We start from the raw sequence: 27,987 nt of genomic DNA, 5'->3' as shown, positions 1-27,987 counted from the left end.
TCACTCCTTCAGACTATCTGAAGTGGCCAAGAAAAGCAAGAAAGCAAATGACAGAGACAATGGGTTGTACCCAAAGTTGTCATTCCACTCTTGCAAGAGACTTCTGCTTCTCCAATGACACTTCGCCCTCCTCTCCTGGCCGTGGACAGGATTCCTACACGGCAGGGGGTTGGATTAGATGACCCTTGGGGTTCCTTCCAACTCTACAATTCTATGATTCTGTGCAATTCTTCGGATGCTCACGCACAGCCTTGAGGTGATGCTCAGCATCCTCATCCCTTCTCCGTTCGAAACACCGCTCGCCTCCGCTCAGGCCAATAGGAGGCGGCCGCTGGAGATGCAGGCAGCCGCGATTGGCTCCCGCTGTTGCCCGGGCGACGAAGGAGGAGGAGGAGGAGGAGGAGGCGGGTCCCCTCGGCGTTGCTTTCGGTCCTCCTCCTGCTTCTCGTCCGCTGGCAGCAACGAGGGCGCCCTGGGAGGCGGCATCCTTTCCGGAGGCGGAGCGGCGAGACGGAGGGAGGCAGGGGCTTGCCTCTCGGCTGCGCGACCCCCGCTCACTCCAGAGAGCCCCCAGCGCTGCAGGGAGATGGGCTGCGGCAACTCCACCGCCACCAGCGCCGGCAGCAGAGGTGAGGGGCAAAGCTAGAGGCTGGTGGGGCTGGAGGTGGGGGGCTTGGCAGCAGCGCCAGGGAGGATGCCCCGAAGGGTCTTGCGGGGAAGGAGCCCGGAGGCAGGTAATGGGAGGGCTGGAGGGCAGCAAGGGAAAGAGGGCTGGGGGGTTGCAAGAGGAGGGTGCCTGGGAAAGGACAGAGCAGCGAGGAGGCAGAGGAGAAGGCACGGTCTGTTCTAGAAGAAAAGGAAGATTCCCTTTGTGTGACTGTGTGTCCGGCAGGCGTCGAGGAGAGGCAGCCGCACACTTCTAGAAGTGGCTAGAAACTTCATGCCACGCTCAAGCAGCGCTGCTCTCAGGCAAGGAATGCAATGCTTGATAGGGGCGTGCAGGCACAATTTACTCCTGCCTGCCTCTACCCCATACTACTACTACTACTACTACTACTACTACTTATTATTATTATTATTATTATTATTATTAATTGACGGAAATGAACAAAAATGTGTGAGGTTCCCCCCACCCACTCCCTCACTGGAAACAGCTGAAGCTGGGAAGGAAAAGGGGGACACACACCAAGTACGCTGCTGGAATGCCATTCCTGAAGCTGCTTTGCAAAAGCAGGCAAAGAAAAGATGTCCTGCAAAGCGATGCAGCCTGATTTTTTGGCGTGTGGGATCATACATCTCTTGGCTGACAAGTGCAGGGCTGGACTGCTGCGTGTCTATTTACTAGGCGTGTGAATAATGTTAGGAGTACAAAGAGGCTGACTGGAAAGAGTTATGGTCGCTCTCTGCAGCTGACCTTTCAGCATGACTTATCCTTTATTTCAAGCTCCTTTTTGTACTTGGCGGCTGATATTCCCTTCCTGAAAGGATTTGTCCTCTCTCCCCCCCCCCCCGCCCCCCAGTAATACAAAAGGCCTTTTCTTTTCATCCACTTAAAATGCACATAACTCAGGGCGGGAACAATTGACTTTGCATTCATGCATTTGTTTGGGCACCACATCCTTGCCTCTCTGATGATGATGCTTCGGGTTTTCTGTCTGTGAATGGTTCTGCTTTAAATCCGTGGATGTTAAATCATGGGAAAGTTTTTTCCTGCGTCAACATTTGACAAAAATGTGACCAACATTCACCCCTTAGACGTTTTTGCAGCCCAGTGTCGCTCGGAGTGGTTTCCAAGAGTTGTCATCTCATTGCAGCTTGCTGGATTACCAGTGACAAACTTAGAATCATAGAATCATAGAGTTGGAAGAGACCACAAGGGTCATCGAGTCCAACCCCCTGCCAAGCAGGAAACACCATCAGAGCACTCCTGACATATGGTTGTCAAGCCTCTGCTTAAAGACCTCCAAAGAAGGAGACTCCACCACACTCCTTGGCAGCAAATTCCACTGTCGAACAGCTCTTACTGTCAGGAAGTTCTTCCTAATGTTTAGGTGGAATCTTCTTTCTTGTAGTTTGTATCCATTGCTCCGTGTCCGCTTCTCTGGAGCAGCAGAAAACAACCTTTCTCCCTCCTCTATGTGACATCCTTTTATATATTTGAACATGGCTATCATATCACCCCTTAACCTCCTCTTCTCCAGGCTAAACATGCCCAGCTCCCTTAGCCGTTCCTCATAAGGCATCGTTTCCAGGCCTTTGACCATTTTGGTTGCCCTCCTCTGTACACGTTCTAGTTTGTCAGTGTCCTTCTTGAACTGTGGTGCCCAGAACTGGACACAGTACTCCAGGTGAGGTCTGACCAGAGCAGAATACAGTGGCACTATAACTTCCCTTGATCTAGATGCTATACTCCTATTGATGCAGCCCAGAATTGCATTGGCTTTTTTAGCTGCCGCGTCACACTGTTGGCTCATGTTAAGTTTGTGGTCAACCAAGACTCCTAGATCCTTTTCACATGTACTGCTCTCAAGCCAGGTGTCACCCATCTTGTATTTGTGCCTCTCATTTTTTTTGCCCAAGTGCAATACTTTACATTTCTCCCTGTTAAAATTCATCTTGTTTGTTTTGGCCCAGTTCTCTAATCTGTCAAGGTCGTTTTGAAGTGTGATCCTGTCTTCTGGGGTGTTAGCCACCCCTCCCAGTTTGGTGTCATCTGCAAATTTGATCAGGATGCCCTTGAGTCCATCATCCAAGTCGTTGATAAAGATGTTGAATAAGACCGGGCCCAAGACAGAACCCTGTGGCACCCCACTAGTCACTCTTCTCCAGGATGAAGAGGAACCATTGATGAGCACCCTTTGGGTCCGGTCAGTCAGCCAGTTACAAATCCACTGAGTGGTAGCATAGTCAAGACCGCATTTTACCAGCTTCTTTACAAGAATATCATGGGGCACCTTGTCAAATGCCTTGCTGAAATCAAGGTAGACTACATCCACTGCATTCCCTTCATCTACCAGGCTTGTAATTCTGTCAAAAAATGAGATCAGGTTAGTCTGACATGACTTATTTTTCAGAAATCCATGCTGACTATTGGTGATCACAGCATTCCTTTCTAGGTGCTCACAGATTGTTTGCTTAATGATCTGCTCCAGAATCTTCCCTGGTATTGATGTTAGACTGACTGGGCGGTAATTATTTGGGTCCTCTCTTTTCCCCTTTTTGAAAATAGGGACAACATTTGCCCTCCTCCAGTCTGCCGGGACTTCGCCTGTTCTCCAGGAATTCTCAAAGATGACTGCCAGTGGTTCTGAGATCACACATAACATAAACTTCTTTTATGTTTCATGGCTGTAGAGCATTTTGCATCTATGCAGCCCTATAATCAGTCCAGGAAGCACCACAAGAATGCAGAAAGTTATGCTGCCCTACGGACCCTAAGATTAGGGTACTGTTTTCTTAGCCATTGGAGACAGATGCTCATACCGCTGCTTCTCTGCATATAATTTTCATTAAGTTTTCTGTTTTACATTTAAGATACTCATTTTACATCCCTAATATATCAATGACTTCCCTTCTTCTCTTTCTGTGGTTCATTTTACATACCATAAATCCCTGCATATTTTACAAAACCTATACCATTCAGTATTCCATTATTGCATCCATCAAAACTTGTTTACACTGTTGAATTTATCTTAACCCTGCCAGCATTTTCAGCTGTACACAATTATTTCCCATATATTCAATGTTTTCCAATCATCTTTAAATGTATGTTCTTCTTGTTCTCTTAGCTCATACCGCTTCTTAGTGGTCCCGAAAAACAATGCATTCAGGTGTAATTACATCATTATTACTTTCATTACATTATTATGTTTATTTCCATTGCTTTGCAAATGCTTGCAGCTGTCCAATGTTATGGAATGTTTGCTAGTATCTAAGTTCCACTGAGGTCAGTGGAACTAGCTCCTAAATGCACTTCCAGTGTTGTAACACTAAGGCTACAACCGTGCACATGTTTCCTAGGTGTCTGCCACATTGAACTCAATGGAGCTTAACTTTTGTGTAGACACATTTAGGACTGTGCTCCTGGGGAAGTTGGAATGTGCCTTTGATAGTCTCTAGCCCTTAGCTTCTTGAATCTACGAAGTTTTCCAGTGGATAGCAATGCACACCCTAAGCACGAGTTCCCAGTAACTTCTGCCACTGTAAGATGGCCCTGGAGCATAAGCATTAATAGCAAGCTGTACTTATAAGAAGGGTTTTGCTTTGCATTCCTCAACAGTTTGAGGTGCATCCAAGAAATGTAATGTTGCAAGGTTATGAGTGAACTTATTTGAAGTTACTGCTCCCAGCACACAGAGTGGTAGAAGGCCACTGGTCTAGGTCAGCTTTTCCCAACCTGACATCCTCCAGATGTTTTGGGCTCCAACTTCCATTGCCCCAGCCAGCATTGCCCATGGAGCTGACAAGTGTATGTACTCAGAAGTAGGCCCCAATGGTGCTGACTCCCATGCATAGAATTGTAGCCTTGGAAACAGGAAGGCTCTAGTCCTATTCATACAATAGAGTTTACTTTCAAGTCATCATGCATAGGCTTGCACTCTCATGAGCAAGGTGAAGATTCTTGGGTACTCCTTCAGGAAAGCATATTTAGAATTACACTTCTTTAGTGTTCATGCCTGCCATATATACTCAACTTCCTTTATCCAAAAGAAAATGATTTTTGTCTACTGAAAATATGTGAGAAGAAATTTTGAGAGTTCTCTCTTGCTTAGACTGCATATCGCTTGTTGCTGTCTAAGCAAATATTTTTCCATATCCTCAGTGGAAAAAGTATTAAAAATCAGTTTATTTTTCAAAAGGTATTTCCACCAGATGCTTAAGATTCACACTACAGTTAGCTACTTTCACCTGAACACTGAACTATTCTGGGCTCATTTTGTGATATCAGGTAGCATGGGCTTTGTGGTAAATAAAAACTAAAACTGAAATTAAAACTAACTGGTGCTGGGGGCGGGCGCATTGTAATTCCATATTTCTCTACTTGTCATCCCATTCAAGATTGCTTGTTCAGAGTACATCCACAACAATTTTATGGCAGCACTTTTCATTTCAAATCCTTTCTTGAGAAGAGGCATGGAGTTGTGCCTCTTGAAGGATCAAATGGTGCAAGTCTTATCTCCAGCAAAGAGTCTTGTGGCATCTTTATAACTTAACAAATTTTCTAGGGCTGTATGATTCTGGGCCTGATCTGATACTTTGTAGCAGCCCCAATCTGACCCCAGGTAATCCAGAGCTGATTCAACCTGGATCCAGGTAGACCGAGAGCAATCCAGGGCAGCTTCAACCTGCTGTGGCCGCACGCACACCGGGCTGACCTGAATCATCCTGAGTTGGTTTGGGATTTGGCCAGAGCTAGAGCACAGCCCTAGGACTTGCTATGGCATAGTGACTCAAAGTCTACATCCTGAGATGCATGAAGTGCAATGGGCATGGTGGGACTGGGGGGTGTCGAGGAAGTGTCCCATTTGAGAGGCATTTTTGCAAAAGTCATATGACCTTCCCCTTCCAACAGGACAACTATGGGAAGGAGTAAAGTGGTGGTGAGCCCCATTGGCATGATCTTTTGCATATTTTCATCTTGAAGTGATGTACTTCAGCTTTGTAAAGAGGGTTGTCCAGAGCTGGAGGGCAGTAAAGGGGGAGGGAAATAAGGAAGCCCAATTTCACTTTCAGACAAAATCCTGTCCTAATGCAAGCCCAAATACTTCTCAGGTTGGCTGAGCCAAACACCTCCATATCCCAATCCAGATTTTAGATGATTCAAACTCTGGTTCTGGGTCAATTGATCCTATGAAGGACAGGCTGGAGTGTAAGCACCTTAGTTTTTATAAGTGTCTCCCCTACAATGACCTGGATGGTACATTGTTGGTGGAACAATGTGACTCAGATCATCATCTACTTGGCTGAGTTGGCATTATGATCCTCATTTGGAGAGAGGGCAAGGAGGACCATTATAACATGGACTCTGACCCCATTAGAAGAGTGACTGAAGCAGACGGAAGTACTTTTTGCAAATATAAACTTGCAGTTCATTGATGTTAAACAGTGATGTGGTTTTTTTTATAAAAAAAATTACTTAGGTAAATTAAACACTGGCTGTTAAATGAGCCACAGTTCCAGGGAACCTAAAGCATTATTAACCTTAGGAAAATGCTCATGAAGCTTGTTGCAGGTTTGCAACAAACATGTTATACAATTTGCACTAATTAGCTAACAGTTAGCAGCAAGATTGAAAATTCTCATCTGGCCCAAACACAAGAGGGTGGTGATTTCTGCTACAGTGATTTGTTTATTAAATCTCAGCTGGTTTATGTATCTATCAGGCAAAGTAAACCACTATTAAATTAGTGGTGCAATGGAGTACATATTGAAATTCTCATGTAATTTGCTAAGCCCCCCCCCCCCCGGCCTTTCTCTCCCACAATCATATTTAACCAGCTAGTGGCCTGAAGAACAGGGACGCTGGTGGCACTGTGGTCTAAACCCCTGAGCCTAGGGCTTGCCTATCAGAAGGTCGTTCGTTCGAATCCCCGTGACGGGTGGGCTCCCGTTGCTCGGTCCCTGCTTCTGCCCACCTAGCAGTTCGAAAGCATGTCAAAGTGTAAGTAGATAAATAGGTACTGCTCCGGTGGGAAGGTAAACAGCATTTACGTGCGCTCCTCTGGTTCTCCAGAAGCGGCTTAGTCATGCTGGCCTCATGACCCAGAAGCTGTCTGTGGACAAATGCCTGCTCCCTCAGCCAATAAAGCGAGATGAGCGCCGCAACCCCAGAGTTGTCCGTGACTGGACCTAACGGTCAGGGGTAGCTTTACCTTTACTAGTGGCCTGAAAGCCAGATCTGACCCCTGAAGCAAATTAGCCTTATCCCCTGGCAGGCTTACAAAATTTTAATTAAGGTGTGTTAAAAGTTGGCCCAAGTTTCCTAAAAAAAAATTCTTTTCAAGCTGTAAAAGAATAGAGATTTCCCACACTTCCCTGTTACACTTCTGCTTAGATTCTTCACTTGTAATGTTCCACCTCTGCCTGAATGCTTGTGGTCCATATCACTGAAAGTCGTATTTCTAGAGATGGAGTCATTCTTTGATGAAAGCCCAACCATTTGTGAAGTAAGGGGCAAAGTCAGTTCATTTAACTTATAGAATAAGTTGACTCCCTAGGAAAAAGAAGTTGGCTACCCCTGCTTAAAAATCAGCTTATGCATTTTATTCTGATTGCTTAAACTGGAATATTATAGGAAGCTTATATGATAAGTTCGACCTGACTCATCAGTGGCCGTCACTTGCAATTTTTCAGCTGCTTTAGACATGCTGCCCACATACAGAGCACCATGTGCCCATATACGAGGTGAATGGTTGAGATCATGCTGGAGAGTTTGAAATTCCTTGTCATTCCCCTCCTTTCTTTTTGATAGAAGGAGAAAGACAAAGAGGAGGGCTGAAATCCCCGTTCCTGGGGACCTGACGAGATGAAGCTGTTCCTCTTCCAGCTCCTGCTTTCTTCTGCAGGGTTTGGTAGGAAAGCAGAGATGTTTGCATCTGACTCTGCTTTGGAACTTTCTGCTTTTGGTACTGTAAACAAACAGTGGTGCAACTGAGTGCAATTCTCTGGCAATGGATGGAACATGTTGGAGCCTACACAGTGTGTGGTATTCAACTGAGTTTTAAGCAGAGTGGACCTCTTGACAGTAATGGTTGTAACTGAATCATGCTCATTAATTTCAATGTCTCTATTCTGAGCAAAACTTAGTTAAACCCACCCACTGATTCCTTCTTTAGGGTGGCCATCTCTGCTTTGCGCACACGAAAAAAGAGGACAAAGGTTTGCATAAAATTGCATATGGTAATTTAAATGTGTTGTTTGGGAATTGTTAGTAAGGTTGCAGGTTCAATCCTAGACAGCTGCATATTCCTGCACTGTAGTGGGTTGGACTAGATGATCCTCAGGATCCCTTCCAATTCTATGATTTGTTGTTGTTTAGTCGTTTAGTCGTGTCCGACTCTTCGTGACCCCATGGACCAGAGCATGCCAGGCACTCCTGTCTTCCACTGCCTCCCACAGTTTGGTCAAACTCATGCTGGTAGCTTCAAGAACACTATCCAACCATCTTGTCCTCTGTCGTCCCCTTCTCCTTGTGCCCTACATCTTTCCCAACATCAGGGTCTTTTCCAGGGAGTCTTCTCTTCTCATGAGGTGGCCAAAGTATTGGAGCCTCAGCATCAGGATCTGTCCTTCCAGTTAGCACCCAGGGCTGATTTCCTTCAGAATGGACAGGTTTGATCTTCTTGCAGTCCATGGGACTCTCAAGAGTCTCCTCCAGCACCATAATTCAAAAGCATCAATTCTTCGGCGGTCAGCTTTCTTTATGGTCCAGCTCTCACTTCCATACATCACTATTGGGAAAACCATAGCTTTTACTATACGGACCTTTGTTGGCAAGGTGATGTCTCTACTTTTTAAGATGCTATCTAAATTCTATGATAGGGGCCTCCTAACAACTATCAGCACCCTTAACGAAATACAGCTTCCATAATTATTTGGGGAAAGCAATGGCTGCTTAAAGTGGCATCATAGTGCTTTAAATATATGGTGTGAATGTGACCTTAGAAGAAGGATTAAAATAAAGGGCTTTCCTACTCATGACCACATCAATCCTTTTCAAAACAAGCTTCTTAAGGATTGCCACTTTTCTTTTTCTTTTTCTTTGCTGGCTCATGTATCTTCCTAGAATGCAGCTTGAGCTCTAAACATTAGCACGTGATAATGGTTATCTCCATAGAGGTATAAAGCTCCACCTGCTGATTTTTGCAGATAAAGTGCTGTTAAAGGCAGATGATTAGCTCTTTCTGTGAGTGCTTGCCTGCCTGATGTCATCATGAATTTTGCTTAGGAAAGAACTATCTGCAATTTAAAGCATCTGCTTAGTAAGTGTAATAATAGCTCCTGCAGGTACTCTAGGTAAAATTGTGCTGCAAAGTGTTATCGATCTTCATGGATCAAGGGATAAACTATTATGCTTCCATCCCCACTAAAGCTCTGAGCAATATCCCAACTTTCAGCCTTGGTCTTCTGCTAGAAAAAGCAAACTGAACCTTGAAGATTAGGAGGACACACAGACAGGGGAGGGAATTGGGTGTTTACACTCTGAGCTGAAGGTTACTTGCTGGCACAATAAGAAACCCTTTTAGTTCCAAGAAAAATTGCATTATGTATTTATTTATTCCTGAAAACCTAAGCAGAGGAAGTTATCTATCGAATAAAGTATGCCAATACAATTGCATTACCCTGTTATGCTTACCTCGCCTTGTAAATAAACAAGAACCACTATAACGAATAAACTAATTGAAACAAAATTAAATTCCACCAACAGGCCCTTTGGTTTCAAGTGTCATAATAAGTGCTTTTTTTCATTAAAAAAATGTTTAGGGGTGTTCTCATTTTGACTCAAGAAAATCACCATTTTATAGTTCAAATCGGGGAAAATAAATACAGTAAATGGACAAAAGTACAAAGATTCACAAAATGTTTAGGGGTATGCGTACCCCTGCGTTCCCCCAGAAAAAAAGCACAGGTCATAAGAATGTCCCATTATTTATTTATTTTATTTATATTGATTACATTTGTATATCACATTTACCTTCCAAGGATCTCAAGAGGGGTGTACATGGTTTCCGCCATCCCCGTTTCATCAACACAACAACCTTGTGACACTGGGTCAGGCTAAGAGATGGTCTGCAGGTATGTGGAGCAAAGAAATAACAATTCACATGGAAAATCATAACACCCCCCAAAAAAAACATATTAAATAGAAATTTAAAATTTGAAATTATGCAAGTTGACTACATCTGCATATACTTACTGGAGACTTCATTCGGCTTGCAGCATTTAAAGAGAAGGGATTGAAGGCAAGAAATGAGAAGAGTGAAACTCATGGGTGGTGCAAGGACCAGGAGGAGGTTGGCAGTTACAAAATATGAGGTGCATCGGGCTTATTTTGAGCTGAGTTGTGCTTCAGAACCTGTTTTTAATGACAGGCTTTAGTTCTGGAACATAGGGGCATATGCAGAGCTCATCGCTACTGAATAACTCTTCCCAGATCCCACATACAGTAGTGTAGTGGCAAATTCGGAAGTGCTGGGTCCCAAGAGTCACACACAACGAGGGGCAAACGGCTGGCTGGCGAGCCTTGGGTGTAGATAGCTTGGGAGTAAGTCTCCAGCTTGACGCTTCAAGCAGAGCATGTAAGAGCAAGAATTGCAACCTTTCCCCAGAACAGCCTGTCTCCCGCCTTTCTGCATGAGTCATTGAGAGATGCCTCCTAAGAAGGCAGATGATTCTGCTGTACCAGGAGCGATGGGATGGAGTGGACCACAGGAGGCAGAGTCGAAGAAGACAGGGGCAGAACGGTGAATCATGATGCAGAGAAGCAGCTAGCAGCTACTCCAGTTGGTACAAACGTCCCCAGGCTGGTGCCCTCCAGATGTTCTGGACTACAACTCCCATCAGCCTCAGCCAGCATGGCATGGGTAACAGTGAAGCAGCTATTTAGGTTGCAGTCAAGCAAGGCAGTGGAAGTTGCAGAGCTCACATTTTTCATGGGAACCATTTTTGAGAAGGTGTTGGGCTTGGGCGGGGTAGCCAATGCTATGTCTTTTAGATGTTTCAGGACTTCAGCTGCCATCAGCCCCAGGAAGCATGGGCAATGATCAGGGATAATGGGAACTGCACTCCAGTAATAACTAGAGGGCGCCATGTTGTCTACCCTGGTCTTGTAGGACTCCCTATCCCAGCTGATCAGCAGGTCTCTATTCTCACTCCTCCTTTATCTCTATGAGTGTTTTTTCACCTGGCTAGAATATCATTTGTTGGCTGGAGGATAGACAGGGCTTTGTGTGCAGTAAGTTGCCTACTGCACTATGGTAGAATTCACATTTGTTGCTCTGTCCACATTGGCCTCTGTTTTCACCCATTACTGACATGCGGCCCCTAGAAGGTTGCCCAAAGGGGGATGTGGCCCTCAGGCTAAAAATGTACTAGAATGTTGGTGTTGGTACACAAGGTCCCATAGCTAAGCAAACAAAGTTCAATTTAAATTGCAGATACCGTTTGCTTTCTCCTGGCTGGAGGTGAGGCAGTTATTTGTTGAAAAACTTGGCCTATCTCCTGACAAACCACCGGACACAGAAATCCCTACTGATAAGGATTCATTAGGAGTGAGGGGGGAAGGCGCTTCTCAACTTTTGAACTCAGTTTTAATTTGGAAATGATTCGGACAACATGGGATGTGCCTGTTTCTTGCTCAGGAGTGTGCCAATCAATCAAGAAATTGCTAGAAATTGTTCTTAGAGCTGATAGTTTCCTGCGAGCTGATGAAACCTACAGCTGACTCATATGCTCCAAACCAAGATATAATCTGGTGTCGGAGGCATGGAAAATCATTCACTATTTTCCTGTGCAATTAGTCACTTCGATTTAAGCTGACCAAGCTTTATCTGAACCGCCCAGAGTCTCTGTCTGCATGTTTGTTAGAATGGCTGTGTGTGTCCTATTTCTCCATAGGACAGGCCTCTCTTTAAAGGGCTGTCTTGTTAAGAACTGGTTTAAGAGATAAACAGCTATATTGAGGGAGAGCAGAGACCCTGGGATTGCCCATCAATGCAGTTAGCACCTGGAGAGTAGACTGAACAGGCAGGGACACAGGTCACTTGGTTTTCCTTGCTGTTTTGACATGTATTGCGTTTCTCTGTAAGTTATAGTAATTATTTCTAATTCTGCATCAATACATATAAATTAGCATGTGGAAATCTTAGGCAAATCTGTGAACTTTTTGTCCTGTTTTGGTAATGTGTTTCCTGTGTGATGGAGGGGGTGGTGATGGTAATATAAGATGCGCAGTCCAAAGGCCCTAGACTACAAGAAAATGGTGACAGACCCCTTATATTGCCTCCTCCTCTTCTTATTTCCCCTCTATCTGCTTCTTCAGTACAATGAAGTGGTTGTTTCTAGCATCTGATGCCAGTCAGGATGAGGAAACTGACCGAGAGCCCATCAAGGGGGGCAGATTTGTCTTGCTTTGCTTTCCAGGACCAGCCCTATCATTTGGAACGGTGATAGAGCTGCTTCAGGTGGGGGGTTCAGTGTGGGTGGAAAGTGGCAGCTAGATGTTGGCACACAAAGCTGTGCTTGCCATGCAGCACGCCCTCCTATCCCTCATCTAACCTATTGCCCTCTGGTGTAGCAGGATATGCTGCCCCATTGACAATGCTGGAGTAAATTTGACCTGCTAGTTCAGTCAGCTTCTGTGCATGGAATGCAAGGGGCTCCCATTGTATCTTTTGTCATCTAAGTAACCGAAGCCCAGGTCACAAATTCAAACCTAAGTTCTTACAAGATGAACTCGGTGCTGGTTATCTGAGGTTTTCCACTGTTTGGATTTGACCTGCTCTTGCTATCTTCTCCTTATTTATTTAATATTTTTTTTCTGTTTCCCTCTGATATATTTTAAATCTGATGCTGCTTAGCTGCTGAATTCATTTCAGCTCAAAGTGGGAACACTTTAATGAGCAGTGTAGGACAAATCTCTGATTAAGTCCACTTTAGAGTGGAATGCTTTTTTGTCTCTTTAGAATAGCTACCAACAATCCATGGGCAGCTTACCCTGCACAAAGCTGATTCATTTCAATGGAGCTAATGCAGGAGTTGTCATAGTCCAGGTCAGACTCTTTGTCTATCTAATCTGTTTTTTAAAAAACAACAAAACGCAACTCAAACAATTTAGTATCATCAGCAAACTTGGTTGTTCACTCCTAGCTCTACATAGTTTACAAACAAGTTAAAAAGCACAGGTCCCGATACAGATCCCCGAATGACCCTGTACTCCACTTTCTACATCTCCCCATTTGGAGAACTGTCCATTTGTCCTTACTGCCTGCTTCCTGCTACTTAACCAAGTCCTAATCTGTCAGAGGACCTCTCCTCTTACTCCATGACTGCTAAGCTTACTCAGGAGTCTTTGCCTTGTCAATAGTTTTTTGGAACTCCCAAGTATACTATGTCAATCGGATCACTTCTCTCTATTGTTGTTTATACTCTCAAAGAACTCAGACATGCTGTCTCTGCCTTCAGCAAGGCTTGCACTTCTTAGGATGCTTCTTTTTAAGAATATTTTCCACCAGTTTTCCCAGGAGAGATGTGAAGCTAGCTGGCCTGTAATTTCCATTATCCACCCTGGATTCCTTTTATAAATTGGTGACTACTTTCCAGTCTTCAGGGAATCCCCATGCATAGAATATGCCCACTTCCCTCAACTTTGTGAGCGCCAGATAATTTTGAACTAAAACTCCCATCATCCCTCACCACTGGCCATTTTGACTGGGGCTGATGGGAGTTGTAGTCTAAGATATTTGGAGGGCACCAGGCTGGGAACACATTATACGTAGGGCTGCCTCTGAAGAAAGTTCAGAAACTTCAGCTGGTGCAAAATTCGGTGACCGGGTTACTCACTGGGGAAGAAGGTTTGAGCATATTACATCAATCCGGGTCCGACTCCACTGGCTGCCAGTTAGTTTCTGGGCCCAGTTCAAAGTGCTGGTTTTGACCTATAAAGCCTTAAATGGCTCAGGACCACAATACCTCAAGGACTGCCTCTTCCCATATAAACTGACCCAGACTTCATTCATCATCTGAGGCCCTTCTTCGTGTGCCTCCCCTGTGAGAGGTCTGGACGGTGGGAACACGAGAAGGGGCCTTTTCTGCAGTGGCTCCCCATTTGTGTGGAATGTTCTCCACAGGGAGGCTTGCCTGGCACCTTCATTATACACCTTTAGGAGCCAGACGAAGACATTTCTCTTCAAACAGGCCCTTGGCTGATTGACATCCAATGCCCTTTTAAATGTGTTGTGGGAGGGGGAAGATTATTGGCTTTGGTTTTTTTCTTATTTTTCTTATGTATTTTGCATTTTTATACTGTAATTTTATGTTGTGAACCACCTACAGATGAAGGGTGATATACAATTAAATGATAGATAGATAGATAGATAGATAGATGATAGATAGATAGATGATAGAGATGATAGATAGATAGATGACAGAGATGATAGATAGATAGATAGATGATAGATAGATAGATGATAGATAGATAGATAGATGATAGATAGAAAGATAGATGATAGAGATGATAGATAGATAGATGATAGAGATGATAGATAGATAGATAGATAGATAGATGATAGATAGATAGATAGATGATAGATAGATAGATGATAGAGATGATAGATAGATAGATAGATAGATAGATGATAGATAGATGATAGATAGATGATACATAGCTACCAAAACATTCAAGTTCACATTAAGCCTTAAATTTAAGGTTTAACATTTTTTTTAAAAAAAGTGTCCAATGTCTGGCAGCACCATTCTACCCACGTCTACTCAGAAGTAAGCCCTACTGAAGTCAGTGGAGCTTACTGTCAAGTGAACAGGGTTAGGACTGCAGCAGAAGCTGTCTGTGGGCTGCTTCCCTGCAGGCTTCATTGAATGACATTTCAGCAGCAATAAAACAGCCTTTCATAACAGGGGAGGAAGAAGGAGGTCATCCTTAATTGATTCCTGCCTTCTGTGCATTTAGTGGCTGAGTGAGTCATGAACAGGGAGCTGCTGATATGATGGGGAATAAAGTGTGGTGTTTGTTGTTGCCTTCCATTCTGCTTTTTTTTGGATTTTTCGTATATTTTTATATGCCTGCCTTTCAAAGGGTGTATTAATAACAGATGTTTTCTAACTAATTGGCAATAAAAACGTTACAATATTTAAAATGGTTCCAAGTTCAATCCTGGGAGGGGATCGATGTCACTATGATAATCAACCTGATCTTTAAATGCAGTGGCTAAGAAAGATACGTCTTAGTGGAATAAGCTTGGAGATTCACGTTTGGGTTAGGGCCTGCTGTTGCTGGCCTGGCACCAGTTTAACAGCCCTGCTGTCACCCAGCTCTTTAGCATGCCTGACACCAATATCTTAGAAATGATGAAAGTGGAAATTTAAGGGGTGCATTTCTGCACATTAGTGGTCTCTTCATAATTTATGTGGATTCCCCCCCCCCCATTTGGTTGTGTACTTTTTGATGTTTTGTTTATGGTTTATGACTAGTTTTGTTACGTTTGTAGTTATGTAATTTTTTATGTGTTGTAAGCCGCTTTTGCACGTGGTTTGACATTTGGAAAAGTGGCATACAAATAAATGATGGATTGAACAAGTGACACCAAATTTCTACACCCAACCTTCATTTTGCTCTTTCCATTCTAGATACTGCAGGAACAGCAATAGATGTGTAAGTATATATCTTTTGCATTGTCTATAAAATATTTTGAATTATCAAATGATTACCAGAGCCAGTAACCATCTCATGATAGCTTCTAACCAGGGTTGGCAGGTTTTAAGTAAAGCTTCCGTTGTAACCTTCTTACTTGGGAGCAGGCTCCATTGAATTCAAGAAATCTTGAAGTCTCTGGGCAGATGGGGATATGATAGGGCACAGCATTTGAACCAGGCTGTCATCAACCGTGGATTGTTGTGCAGCTGGTGAAAAAGTTGTCCATGCTTGGAGGTCCACGGGACCCCTCCCCACAGAGGCTCACCACGATGCACTCCATAAGGCGGACATGACTGGCCCCCTTCCTGCACTGACCAAACAAGGATGCAGCTGTGGCATGCATCAGTTGTGGGGGTGGGGCTAGCCTCGGTGTGTGCCCCCCACCACAATTATTTCAGCATGTGGAAGGTGTGTGTTGAATGAACCTGCCTTCTGTTTTTTCTGCACCTGGAAAAAAACCCAGCTTGCCTTATTTTATTAATGCTAGCATTAAATCACCGAAGCAAATTTGTTAGTATCTGTTTGAAAGGCTTTTCTGTCCTGCTGGGCATGAGTAGCGTGCTTGCAAAAGAAATCACATTGCATTGGGCTGTGGTTTCTGCTTTCGCCTGCCTGCTGCCTGGACCTCAGTATTCCTAGCTGGTGATTCAGGATTATTTGTTTGTTTGCTGCATTTATGTCCCATTTTTTTCTGCAAAGAGCTTAAGGTGGCATGTATTTTTCACGCCTCCCTTGTTTCATCCCAACGACGACTTTGCGAGGTAGGCTAGGCTGAGAGTGAGTGGCTGGCCCAAGGTCACTCAGCGAGTTTCATAGCTGAGGGGGGAGGGAATTTGAACCCTCCCAGTATGACACCCTACACCGCACTGGCTGCATCATTTTCATCACCTCGTATCACCGCAGACGCAACCACTTCGGAACCTGGAAATTATTCTCCGTGTGGGTGGCCAAGTGAGAAAGCAGAAGGGATCCTTGCGCCTTTCACAGTTGTCCACATAAGGGAATTTCAGTGGCTTGCATGTCCAGAAACACCTGTTGAAATCTCATTTTCTACACCACCGTGAAATGTTCAGGTGCCAAGTGCATAAACAACTCCTGCTGAAATTCCCTCTCTGCCTGCTGTGCTTTCTCTTGGGGCTCCTTAATTAATAGAGCAGATGTTAAGTGGATGATGAAAGCAGTGGGGTGGTTAAGGAGGAGCAGCAGCTGGACTGCAATAAAACCACAAGTCCCGGGTAGCTAATTATAGCAGTAATGAGTGTCCTAGATCCATCATTCTAGGAGCTTTTTCTAAGAGTCAGTCACCAGGCAGGAAGGAACGATGAAGTATGTAGATGTATAAAATACTAGTTTGCCACCTTTTTGTAGACGGGAGCTTTCCATAGCTGCACAACAGTAGGTGAAGCCTTTGCTGATGTGGAAATGCAGTGAAGGGAAGATGGCCTGCACCTGTTGAATTCTACCTGTTGTGTTAAAGGTACAGAGCCTCTTTTCTTTTTTCTTTTGAAGAAACAAAGCATCAACACCATTTTTAAAAATGCATTAAAGAAATTGTGTCAATAATAGCTTTCCAGGCCCATCAACTTACTTACAAATACGCTTACCTTTAAGCATTATGGTAGCTGACAACCTTATAGATTTGGATGAGATCATTCAGATTTGCAACTTTGGGGGGTTTGAATGTATTGAGTTGTATCCTATATTGGCCTTACTTAGAATAGACCTGTTGAAAGCAATGGACATGATTAACTTTCATCTATTGCATATGTAAGTACTTTAATATAAGACTTAATTTTAAAGTGTTTTAATAGATGATTGATTGATTGATTTAGTACCCCACTCATCTCATTCTGTTGCCTCAACCACTTGGGATGGCTTCCAGCATGAAAACACAATAAAACATTAAACATTATAAACCTCCCTACACAGGAGTGCATTTAGATGTCTTCTGAAGGTTGCATAGTTATTTATCTCCTTGACATCTGATGGGAGGGCGTTCCACAGGGCACGTGCCACTACTGAGAAGGCCCTTTGCCTGGTTCTCTCTAACCTCACCTCTTGCAGTGAGGGAACCGCCAGGAGGTCCTTGGAGTTGAACTTGCAGTGTCTGGGCTGAACCATTTGGGTAGAGATACTCCTTCGTGTTTACAGGGCCATGGCTGTTTAGGGCTTTAAAGGTCAGCATCAACACTTTGAATTGTGCTTGGAAACGTACTGGGAGCCAGTGTAGGTCTTTCAGGACCGGTGTTATATGGTCCCAACAGAAGCATAGCTCTCTTTCTGTGCTGTGCTGTGAATACTAGATTATTAATGCTTGATGTTTAGCTGTGTTTTTATATTATGTTGGAATACACCCAGAGTGGAGCAAACCTGTCAGATTGATGGGGTATAAATAAATTATTATTATTATTATTATTATTATTATTATTATTATTATTATCCAACTTCCAAAAATGTTTGACAACCAAGGTGCGGCTTCTGATTGGCTGCAGGAACGTCCTGCACTCAATTGGAATCCGCGTTGGATGTTCGGCTTCCAAAGAACATTTGCAAACTGGAACACTCACTTCCGGGTTTGCGGTGTTTGGAAGCCAAAACGTTCGAGTTGCAAGGCGTTCAGGATCCAAGGTACGACTGTATTTGAAACTAAAAACAAGAAGCTTTAACACTGCCATTGAATAGTTTCTATTTCTGAAGGGCTCTGGACTGAGAATTTTTGGACTGAATCAAAGAAAGGCACATTTGTGGAATGCACCAAGGGATATTTAATGACCTCATAAAGTAGATGGGACCTCAAAGCTTGCCAGAGACAATAGAGCTTGAAATATTAGAGGGAAAACAGAAAAGCCAAAAAGCCCTGATTGTTAACTTCTTCCTTCTCAGTGGAGACTGGCAGGGTGGAAGGCAGAGATGACAACAGGTAGTGGAGCCAGAGCAGATGGCTGGTTGAACTAAATTCAGCATGTCCAGTGGTTAGGGGTGATGGGTATTTTAGTTTAGCAACATTTTGAGAGCCAGAAGTCCCCTCCTCCTGCCCTAAAACTTTCAAATTCCAGAAATAGCCTGTGACCAGAAATGGCAGTTGTTAAGTTGTGGGTGAACATATCAGACAACACAGCGATTCTTCAAATTGCTCTTGTTTATTCAGAGGCCAGAACAGAACTGAACTGAAGGGTTCAGTCAGCCTGCTTATATAGAGTTCCGGCACAACGTGAATGTAACAATTTTCTAAAACTATCCAATCACTGAACGTCACTTTTGATCCCTTATTTCCATAACTTTCTACAGTATCCCCCTGCTGGCCCAGGGTGAGAACTTCAGTACACAACAGCAGTAATAAACTTTTGAGGAGGGGTGTTTTTCCCGAGATAGAGATAGCAATGTGGGTGGCAGTTCTGCTTCCAGAAAGGTTGCACACGGATATTGCATGTAAGCTAATGGAACTTTGAAGTTAATAGCAGCCAACTTGTTTTTCGTAATTTTAATTTGCTTTAAGCTTCTTAAAATATTGTGTTTCATATTACTGTGTTTTAATTGTTGTAACACACCCTGGGACCTTAGGGTGAAAGGCAGGTAATAAATTGTAGTAGTAGTAATTATTAATGTGTGTGGTGATGACAATAACAATAACAATAACTTTATTATTTGTACCCCACCCATCTGACTGGGTTGCCCCAGCCACTCCGGGCGGCTTCCAACAAATATAAAAGCATAATAAAATGTCAAACATTAAAAACTTCCCCATACAATGCTGCCTTCAGATGTCTTCTAAAAGTTGTATAGTTATTTATCTCTTTGACATCTGATGTGAGGGTGCTCTAATAGCCGCACATCATAGCAACCAGAGTTGTGATTTTGTTAAAGTAGTCTTTACAGTCGAGAGCTTTCAACTTTGCATTTAGGAATTCATGAGAATGCTTTGCCTCCTGCTGGGAACAAATAGATCAGCCCTGCCAGATGTTTTGGACGGCAACTCCCATTACCCCCAGCCCACACAAGCTATCAGTATTCGCTAAGGTATTTCTTGAGTGTTTAGACATTCACAAAATCTGACTGGGATTGTTGACGGAAGCATGCGAACCTTCCCCAAAGTTTGGAGATTGGCTGTAATATATAAACTGCCACAGTAATAATTCCTACATTATTTATCTCTGGAGAGGAGAATGCTATGCAGAAATGTTCCCCAAGGACTCATGTTCACAAACCTTCCCTTTTTGTCCTTCATTCAGTGCTTCTCTGCAGGCCTTGAGGCCCCTGGCAAAGTTATGGTGGTGTTCATGTGTCCTGTTTCATCATGGACAGTCCTCTATTTGAAGGGCTGCCTGAGAAAGGAAGGCAGGGGCACTGAAGTTACCCATCAAAAGTATGACCTCCACTGTAGTGAAAAGTACTACATTTCTGTTTAAATAACAGTGGTACCTCTGGTTATGTACTTAAGTCGTTCCAGAGGTCCGTTCTTAACCTGAAACTGTTCTTAACCTGAAGCACCACTTTAGCTAATGGGGCCTTCCGCTGCTGCCGTGCCGCTAGAGCACGATTTCTGTTCTCATCCTGAGGTAAAGTTATTAACCTGAGGTACTATTTCTGGGTTAGCGGAGTCTGTAACCTGAAGCGTATGTAACCTGAGGTACCACTGTATAGTCATCATTTCTGGGGTACAAGCCGAGGCAGTGTGTGGAGGTTCTGGGCTGCCCAAACGACAAGACCCCCTTCTCGGTCTCACTGATGTGGTCCAAAGGAAAACAGAGCAGTTTGTTTGATGTTCTCTTGGCAGCAGGAGTTGCTGGAAGGAGGTTACAGTTCCTCTTTTTTGGTGATACATATGCGACATCCCCCTCATAAAATGCCCTCTAGTGAGCTCCTTCCTCTACCGGTAAGCCTACTTGGCTTGCTTGGCTTCAGCTGCACTCTGAGCAACACTCTCAAGGACTAACAGATGTTTGAGAGCCTCACTATGTTTCAATGTCCACAATAGCCCAGAGTCATACTGCACCAGGGGCCTTGTGGGAAATGTCTGGAGCCTGGAGCTGCTTGGGGCAACTGTGACTTTCTCCTATTTCTGTCAGCAGAAGGCTTGATGAAGTAGGAGAATGAGTCATTGGCAAATACAGTCAAACCCTGGTTGCCGAACGTAATCCGTTCCGGAAGACCGTTCGACTTCCGAAACATTCGACAACAGAGGCGCAGCTTCCGATTGGTTGGAATAACTTCTTGCACACAAGCAAAAAAACCTGCGTCGGATGTTCAGGTTTCAAAAATGTTCAAAAACCGGAGCATTTACTTCCAGGTTTTCGGCATTTGGGAGCTGAAACGTACAACAATGGAGGTGCTCAGGAACAGAGGTTTGACTGTAGAAGCTTAGCTATCGACAGAAAGGGTTGGGTGGGGAATCTAGAACTGAGTTTCGACAATCTATTTTGTCATTTATGTCATTGCAGAACAGAAGAGTCAGTGTCAGAAGATGACAAGAGGAGGTATGTTGCCGTGGATTGGGGTGAAGTTGTACGATCCAAAATGGATTTCCATTTCATGAGGAAAGAACACAGGGAAAGGGATGGTTTTTAGGTTATTATCCCAAACCAACCACTGTATTTTGGTTTAGTTGCATGAGCAGAGATTCCTAGGGAGTTTAGCTGCACGCACCCCCCCCCCCAATATATTGTTGTCATCTCAACCTCTACTTTACCCCCTGATGCTGGGAAACAGTCATAGCACAGAAGCAAATTAAGGACCTTTCTTACAGTAAACAATGATGCATAGAAGGCCTGTGAGAGGCCACATTCTTTAAACAGAATGTTTGATGGAAAACTGCTGTAGGTTATTCAAAGAGACTTTTAAGAGGGGAGGCTACAGGGTTAGAGCCCTTCCCCCAATTAGCTGAGCCTCCCTCCGCATGTTGATCAGGCAAACAAGATGGCTGCAGTAGTGAACCGTCAATTGGTAATAGTCAATTGAGAGAGGGAGAGTTGAGGCTGAGAATAAAGAGGCTGAGCCTTAAATAGTAAGCTGCTTCTGCCATTCTGTATAACATTCAAGAACTGTGTCTTATCTGTATTGTTGGGATCCATTTTGAATTTATACAACAACAACAACAACAACAACAATAATAATATTTTTTTATTTATACCCCGCCCATCTGGCTGGGTTTCCCCAGCCACTCTGGGCAGTTTCCAACTGAATATTAAAAACAATACAGTGTCACACATTAAAAACTTCCCTAAACAGGGCTACCTTCAGTTGTCTTTTAAAAGTAAAATAGTTATTTAATTTTTAATTTAATTTAATTTTTAATGCAATACTGGATCACCTTGAGCAAGGGGTTGATCCCAAACAGGCAAAACGGAGACTGGAGCAAGCAGATTGCTTAGAATCATAGAATCGTAGAAACTGGAAGGGACCCCAGATATCAGCTAGTCCAACCCTCAGCTAAAGAATCCTTGACAGATGGCCACCCAACCTCTGCTTAAAAACCTCCAATGAAGGAGAGTCCACCACCTTCTGAGGGAGTCTCTTCCACTTTCAAACAGCTCTTACCACCAGAAAGTTCCTCCTAATGTTTAGTTGGAATCTTCTTGTAATTTGAATCCATTGGTTTGGGTCCTACCCTCCAGAGCAGGAGAAAACAAGCTTGTTCCATCTTCCATGTGGCAGCCCTTCAGATACTTGAAGACTGCTATCATATCTCCTCCCAAAAAGCTGCATGATCTAGCATATTGAATTTTACCTCTGCAATGAACACGCAAGGTCACCTAAAGCAAGCTGCTCCCTTCCACTCTCTGTCTCCCCCCTCTTACATGATGGATGGTAATAATGCTAACTTAGGCTACTGGGTTGTTGTACCGATTGCAACCAGCTGACACATGTGAAATGCTTTCGACACTTGAAAAGACCTATACAAACGTTAAAGTATTTAATTTTGCTACTATTAGTATTAGGTATACTCTCAGTTTAAGTTATGGTTTTCATGTCGGTGTTTTTCCATTCCATTAAGGAACTATGGAGGTGTTTATGTCGGCCTCCCAGCTGATGCGGCTACCAAGATTCCCACCCAGTCAAAGACGGCGTCTCAAGGTACTTCTTAAAAAGGTGTGTGCTTTTAGTGTTTCCAGTGTGCTAGCATCTCTAATTTATCATAGCACTAAGATCGTTGTTTTGGTGTTTGAAACTGTTAACCACTTAGAAGCCATTTGGTATATAAGCAGCAAACAAACAAACAAGGCAGCTATGTTCACTGCTTAGATTGTATTAGATCAGTTTAGTGAAGGCTGTATTAGATGATCACTTCTGTTCAATGACCACCAAGCACTGTAGCATCTGAGAGGGTCCTTCCCAAAGCCTAGTTAGCACTCTCCCAGCTTTAGGAAGGAGGGCTCTAGGACCCTGCCAGAGCCTCACACCTCCTTCCCTAATCCCAGTGCCCACTTAGCCAGCTTTGAGAAAGCAGTGTGAGGGCTGGGGGAGGGCATCAAATTTTGGCCTCACTCCCCCCACCCCACATGACAAGGGTTCCACGTCAAAGTACTCTCTGAAAAGTTGGGCCGCGCTAATATAGTTTAATACAATTTGAGATGCTGGGGTGAGGAACCTCTTTCAGCCTGAAGGCTGCATTCCAACATGGGCAACCTTGGGGGGGGCACAGTGGGTGGGGCCAGAGGCAAGAGTGAGCAGAGCAACAGATGTGTCTTTTATCTTTGTGCAGTAGTCCACATTTGTCTATGCAAAATTCAGAGATTTCTAAACACACACACACACACACACACACACACACACATCCATTCTCCATCAAAGTCAGCAGGAGCCATTAACGACATATTCCAGCCAGGCAAAAAGCAAGGACATATTCCAGCCAGGCAAAAACACTTGTGGACTAGCACAGAGTAGGGCTGGTGAGGTGTGTAGCCAGAGGAAAGTCCTGAGGGCTGGACAGAGATGCTTGAAGGGCCTGGGCCTGAGGTTTCCCATCTCTGCTCTTGAATGCCTCTGACCTCACTGTAATTGCCCCATGTACAGTATATGCATGCTTCCTGCATCACCACTGAGTATTCAATCTACTTCCTTTAATTTATATCTGGTTTAAGTTTTACATATGGGTGACTGTGACAAATGGGGGTTGCCAAATTTCCCCCTAGCAGAGTTTGCCGGCTGGAAAAGCATGATGTAAATAAAACAAATAAACTACTAAATGGGTTAGGGCTGTACAGTGGTACCTCGGTTTTTGAATGTCCTGGAAGCGGAACATTTCGGTTTTTGAACGCCGAACACCCAGAAGTAAATGCTTCCGTTTTCGAATGCGCCTCAAAAGTCGAATGGCTTCCGCTGCGTGGACATGTCATTTCCCCCCGTTTTCTGTAGACCGCCTTTGCGCCTCAGTTTTCAAACATTTCGGAAGTGGAGCGGTCTTCTGGATTGGATTATGTTCGAAAACCAGGGTACCATTCTAACTGTATCAAATGTGAACCTTCAGGGCATCGCTACTTCAATCACAACTGGCCTGCTTGCAATAGAAAGTTCTTTCACCCGCTGGATTATGGTCCTTATTACTCATGCAACATTTCTCTCCCAATCAGTTATCTGCGTAGACCATTCTTCGCAATGGAATCCAGAGCTGCCTTTCGGCTGAAGATTTGCATAGCCAGAAGCATGAAGCCACCAAGAGCTTCTTGGCAGTGAAAGTTACAACGGCAGATCAAGAAGCTGGATGCTCAAAATGGAACTGAAGCATAGGACTGTGATTTATGGATCTTTTTGATGTCCTCCGGTCAGCGTTAACGAACAGATATATGATGGGTATTTCTGCACAAAAAGCTGACGCTGTTGATCGCCAGCACTTTGGCCGTACTACAGAGTCTACGGATGACAATAGGTCTGGTTTTTTCATTTGGCTACTTTTGATAGCTTTTATATAACAAGACCATTACTGCTGTTCACGCAAGTGTTCCTAGGCTAAGGTTAGTGCAAATGAACTATTGATTTACTGCAGAGTAATATATTTGAGTATTAATTGAGGCTACTGCTGTGGGAAATAGGAGTTAGGTACCACTAGGCATTGTCAGCTATTTCTAATTACAACCTACTTTTATACTGTTAACTTGCCACTGATGTTGACATGTCACTTTTTAGAAGTGTAGGAATTGTTCAGGAAAAATGATTTTGCCAGAAATATATTCAATGAGTTGCCAGCCTTCTTACTACCTACTAACGAACTGTCATTTATTTCAGTGAGATGCTAACTTGCCTGCCTACCTTTTTTCATTTTGTTTTAGTGGCTGAAAATAACCTCTACTTTTACCAAACAATCATGTGCTGTGTCTTTCATTTTGCATACAGATAATGATGATATATGTAAATTAATTTTTTTTAAAAAAAATGAACAGAAGACAATGGCAGGAAGGAGCTTGCAAGTGCTGCAGCAAGGCAAATGCTACTCATTTCTTGCATTGAATTTCCATGTAAGTCCAATTGAACTAAATGGCACTTGTTCAGCCACAGTCCTTGATGGACCGTATTCAGTGCAAAGCTTTATAGAGACGATCAAACCTCGAGTTCTGCCCACCTCTTAAATCTGGAGGTGTTCTGATCAGCATCAGAGTTGGTATCTTAATCTTGTTAATGGCAACATTTCATTACGTGAAACTTCATCCCAACATTTCATTCCAACCTCTGCCTTTTATATACCATCCCGTTAAATGTTTTCAAACGCAGTTAACTTCATACTGGTGATCTTTCACTGTAGCACCACTCAGTGTTTCTGCATGGCTGAATATGATGTATTAAATTATTGAAGCGTTTTTGCATAACCCTTGTGCTGTCCTTTCTGTTTTGAAGATGGCACCTGCCCACCAGCTCACTCCCATCGCGCTCATGGTGATTCTGAAATGATCTGATGGACTGCAGTGCTGTGGACCACTTAGTGAATCATGAGCACATACACAGGGCAGGAATCTAAAGAGATTTAGCTGTAGGGCCACTGTATGAAGGTAATAGGTGTTGCACATTATAGGCAACTGCCTTAAACCAAGCCATCTATTCCAGTGTTGTCTATTCTGACTGGCAACAGCTTTCCAGGCTCTCAGGGAATTAAGTCTTCCATGTGGCAGTTTATTGTGGACTCAGTTCTTCTCATGCATACAATTTCTCCCCCTAGCATCCACACAACATCCTCATAAAAATGCCACCCCGTATCCCTCCCCAGTCAGGAGCAATCGTGTCAACAGCCTGAGCCATTTGGACGTTCCAGAGGTCGACCAGGGCTTTGACAGGAGCGCCAGTCATATCATCACCCTTAGCAAACCACAATTCCCAGGGTTATTTTGAGGAAGCCATGACTGTTTAAAGTGGCATGACACTGTTTTAAATGTATTATACAGATGGGGCCTTATTAACTGTAAGTGCAGTCTGGTCATAAATTGCTAGGGTGAAATAACTTTTGCTGTTTTGTGAAAAGGGCTGCTGTGGAATGTCAGGCAAAAGGAAGCCTTTAACCAGGGGCTTCTCTTTTAAAGGGGAGATTCTCTCACACCAGGGAGCATAACATGCCAGTCATAAATCCTGCATTTCCAGTGTTGTGGAGAATTTGTCTTCTGCACTTTCCCATACATTTTTACTATCTAGATAACACTTGCTTTTAGGGAGACACCAAAGAGGATCTCAATGTACAAAGAATATATGATTTACAGAAATACAGAAGCAATGCCATATTTTAAGTAGTATTCCTCAAAGTGCTTTACAAGGGAGGCCAAACTCCCTAAGGCAGACAGTCCTTTGTCTCCCAGTCATACTGTCTGTGGTGCAAAGAGGAAGCTTAATCCTAGTTATAGGTTCTGGAACAAGGATTATGTTAGAAATGCCAGAATATGCAATGTTCTTTGAAGGCTTATGGTCTAAAATGCCACCCCTAATGCAACTCTCTGTCTCTTGTTAACCACTGTTCACTTTCAATGTTGCCTTTGAATTTCTGTCAAATAAGGAATCTTTTTTTTCCTGCTCTTGAAGTCTCCATTACTGGTTTTCCTAATCTTGAAGATATGGATATTTCGAAGTTCCAATTCTGGGGAAGAAGGGGGGGCAGAGATGAGGGGAAATCATATTGCATGTAGAAATGGGTACTATCTAAATAATAATAATAATAATAATAATAATAATAATAATAATAATAATAATAATAATTTATTATTTATACCCCGCCCATCTGGCTGGGTTTCCCCAGCCACTCTGGGCGGCTTCCAAAAGAATATTAAAATACTGTGATACATCAAACATTAAAAGCTTCCCTAAACAGGGCTGATTCAGATGTCTTCTAAAAGTCTGGTAGTTGTTGTTCTCTTTGACATCTGGTGGGAGGGCGTTCCACAGGGAGGGTGCCACTACTGAGAAGGCCCTCTGCCTGGTTCCTTGTAACTTGGCTTCTCGCAGTGAGGGAACCGCCAGAAGGCCCTCAGTGCTGGACTTCAGTGTCCAGGTAGAACGATGGGGGTGGAGATGCTCCTTCAGGTATACTGGACCGAGGCCGTTTAGGGCTTTAAAGGTCAGCACCAACACTTTGAATTGTGCTCGGAAACGTACTGGGAGCCAATGTAGGTCTTTCAAGACTGGTGTTATATGGTCTCGGCGGCCGCTCCCAGTCACCAGTCTGGCTCAGTCTCAAACCCTTCTCTGGATCAGTCTCAAACCCATCATGTCTCTACTTGCAGCTTCTTTCTGCTCCAGCCTCTGCTTCCTAGTCCTTGTGACAAACAGACCCTAGTAATGATAATGGTGAACATCAACAATTCTGGAAATGGAGAGTAGTGCTATACATGCAGTCTCTTCCTGTCACACCCAGTTGCCCAGGAAGGATGCTCACATCATGCACTCATGCACAAAACCAATGGACATTTAAAAAAAAAATTTTTTTGGAACCACGCTCAACAGGGCAACTGGAGATTCACACACACAAAGCCAGTGATACCTGTTAAAAACTATTAAGGTAGCAAGCCTAAATATGAAGCTACTAAAGAAGAAACAATCATAAGAAGGGACCATTGGGTGAGAGATATTAGCAGCCTGAATATATTAATTCAAATTTGGGGTGAACAACACACCTTGCTTTGGAAGAGGGGTTCACCAGCTATGGTCTGCACACCTGATTCAGGTAGTCCATAGCATATCCACATTGCATATTCCTATTGATTGTATTTTTATTGCTTCTTTTCTTTCTTATCCTGCATTTTATTGCATTGCAATTTAAATATGAAATGCAGTAGAATAAAATATAATTTAAGAAATAAAAGAAGCAGTAAAATTACAATTACATATCATACAATGTCCAGCAACAGCGGATTATGATTGCTGCAGCAACAAACAGAAAAAAAGCAAACCATCACCAATTTTCAAGTGGTCCATGGGAGCTGGGGGTGTGTGTGAGTTTGGGAACCACTGCTGTAGATAATTTGTTCACATCTAGCAGGATTTGTAAAAATCTAGTACTGCAACTTCTGAAATGCATTATTTGCACTTTCCCAGCAGAGGGCGGAAGAGCTCCAGCAACAGCAGTAAAACTGGCTTCAATTGGTCACCAGGAA

General features: G+C 43.6%; 1 protein-coding gene across 2 annotated transcripts; it reads left to right on the top strand.

The window, feature by feature from the left end:
• The first annotated feature begins 418 nt into the window (after window positions 1-418).
• LOC310658392 (overexpressed in colon carcinoma 1 protein) lies at window positions 419-25,224 on the top strand. 2 transcript variants are annotated; one of them, XR_014502300.1, is made up of 5 exons: window positions 419-629; window positions 15,361-15,385; window positions 16,796-16,904; window positions 20,866-20,901; window positions 22,419-22,513. XR_014502300.1 is itself a non-coding variant. In XM_083400240.1 (5 exons), the coding sequence occupies exons 1-5, from the start codon at window positions 587-589 to the stop codon at window positions 24,045-24,047; spliced, it is 237 nt and encodes a 78-aa protein (XP_083256366.1). In that variant the 5' UTR covers window positions 419-586; the 3' UTR covers window positions 24,048-25,224. The 2 variants fall into 2 exon arrangements, 1 of the variants encoding a protein (XP_083256366.1); XM_083400240.1 differs by lacking the exon at window positions 16,796-16,904 and adding an exon at window positions 23,995-25,224 and having other exon boundaries at window positions 22,419-22,498.
• Window positions 25,225-27,987: the final 2,763 nt, after the last annotated feature.

This window comes from Podarcis tiliguerta (assembly GCF_965153285.1).
Source record: "Podarcis tiliguerta genome assembly, chromosome: 10".
Classification (NCBI taxonomy): Eukaryota; Metazoa; Chordata; class Lepidosauria; order Squamata; family Lacertidae; genus Podarcis; species Podarcis tiliguerta.
The sequence above is the reverse complement of the archived record's forward strand: the minus strand, read 5'-3'. Positions and strand labels throughout refer to the sequence as shown.

What these genes read in the sequence shown, in the direction of transcription:
- LOC310658392 (XM_083400240.1), top strand. Translation starts at nt 587, where the DNA reads ATGGGCTGCGGCAACTCCACCGCCACCAGCGCCGGCAGCAGAG. An exon ending in TCAGAAGATGACAAGAGGAG is followed by an intron (nt 20,902 to 22,418) that starts GTATGTTGCCGT and finishes CATTCCATTAAG; the next exon opens with GAACTATGGAGGTGTTTATG. An exon ending in GTCAAAGACGGCGTCTCAAG is followed by an intron (nt 22,499 to 23,994) that starts GTACTTCTTAAA and finishes TCTCCCAATCAG; the next exon opens with TTATCTGCGTAGACCATTCT.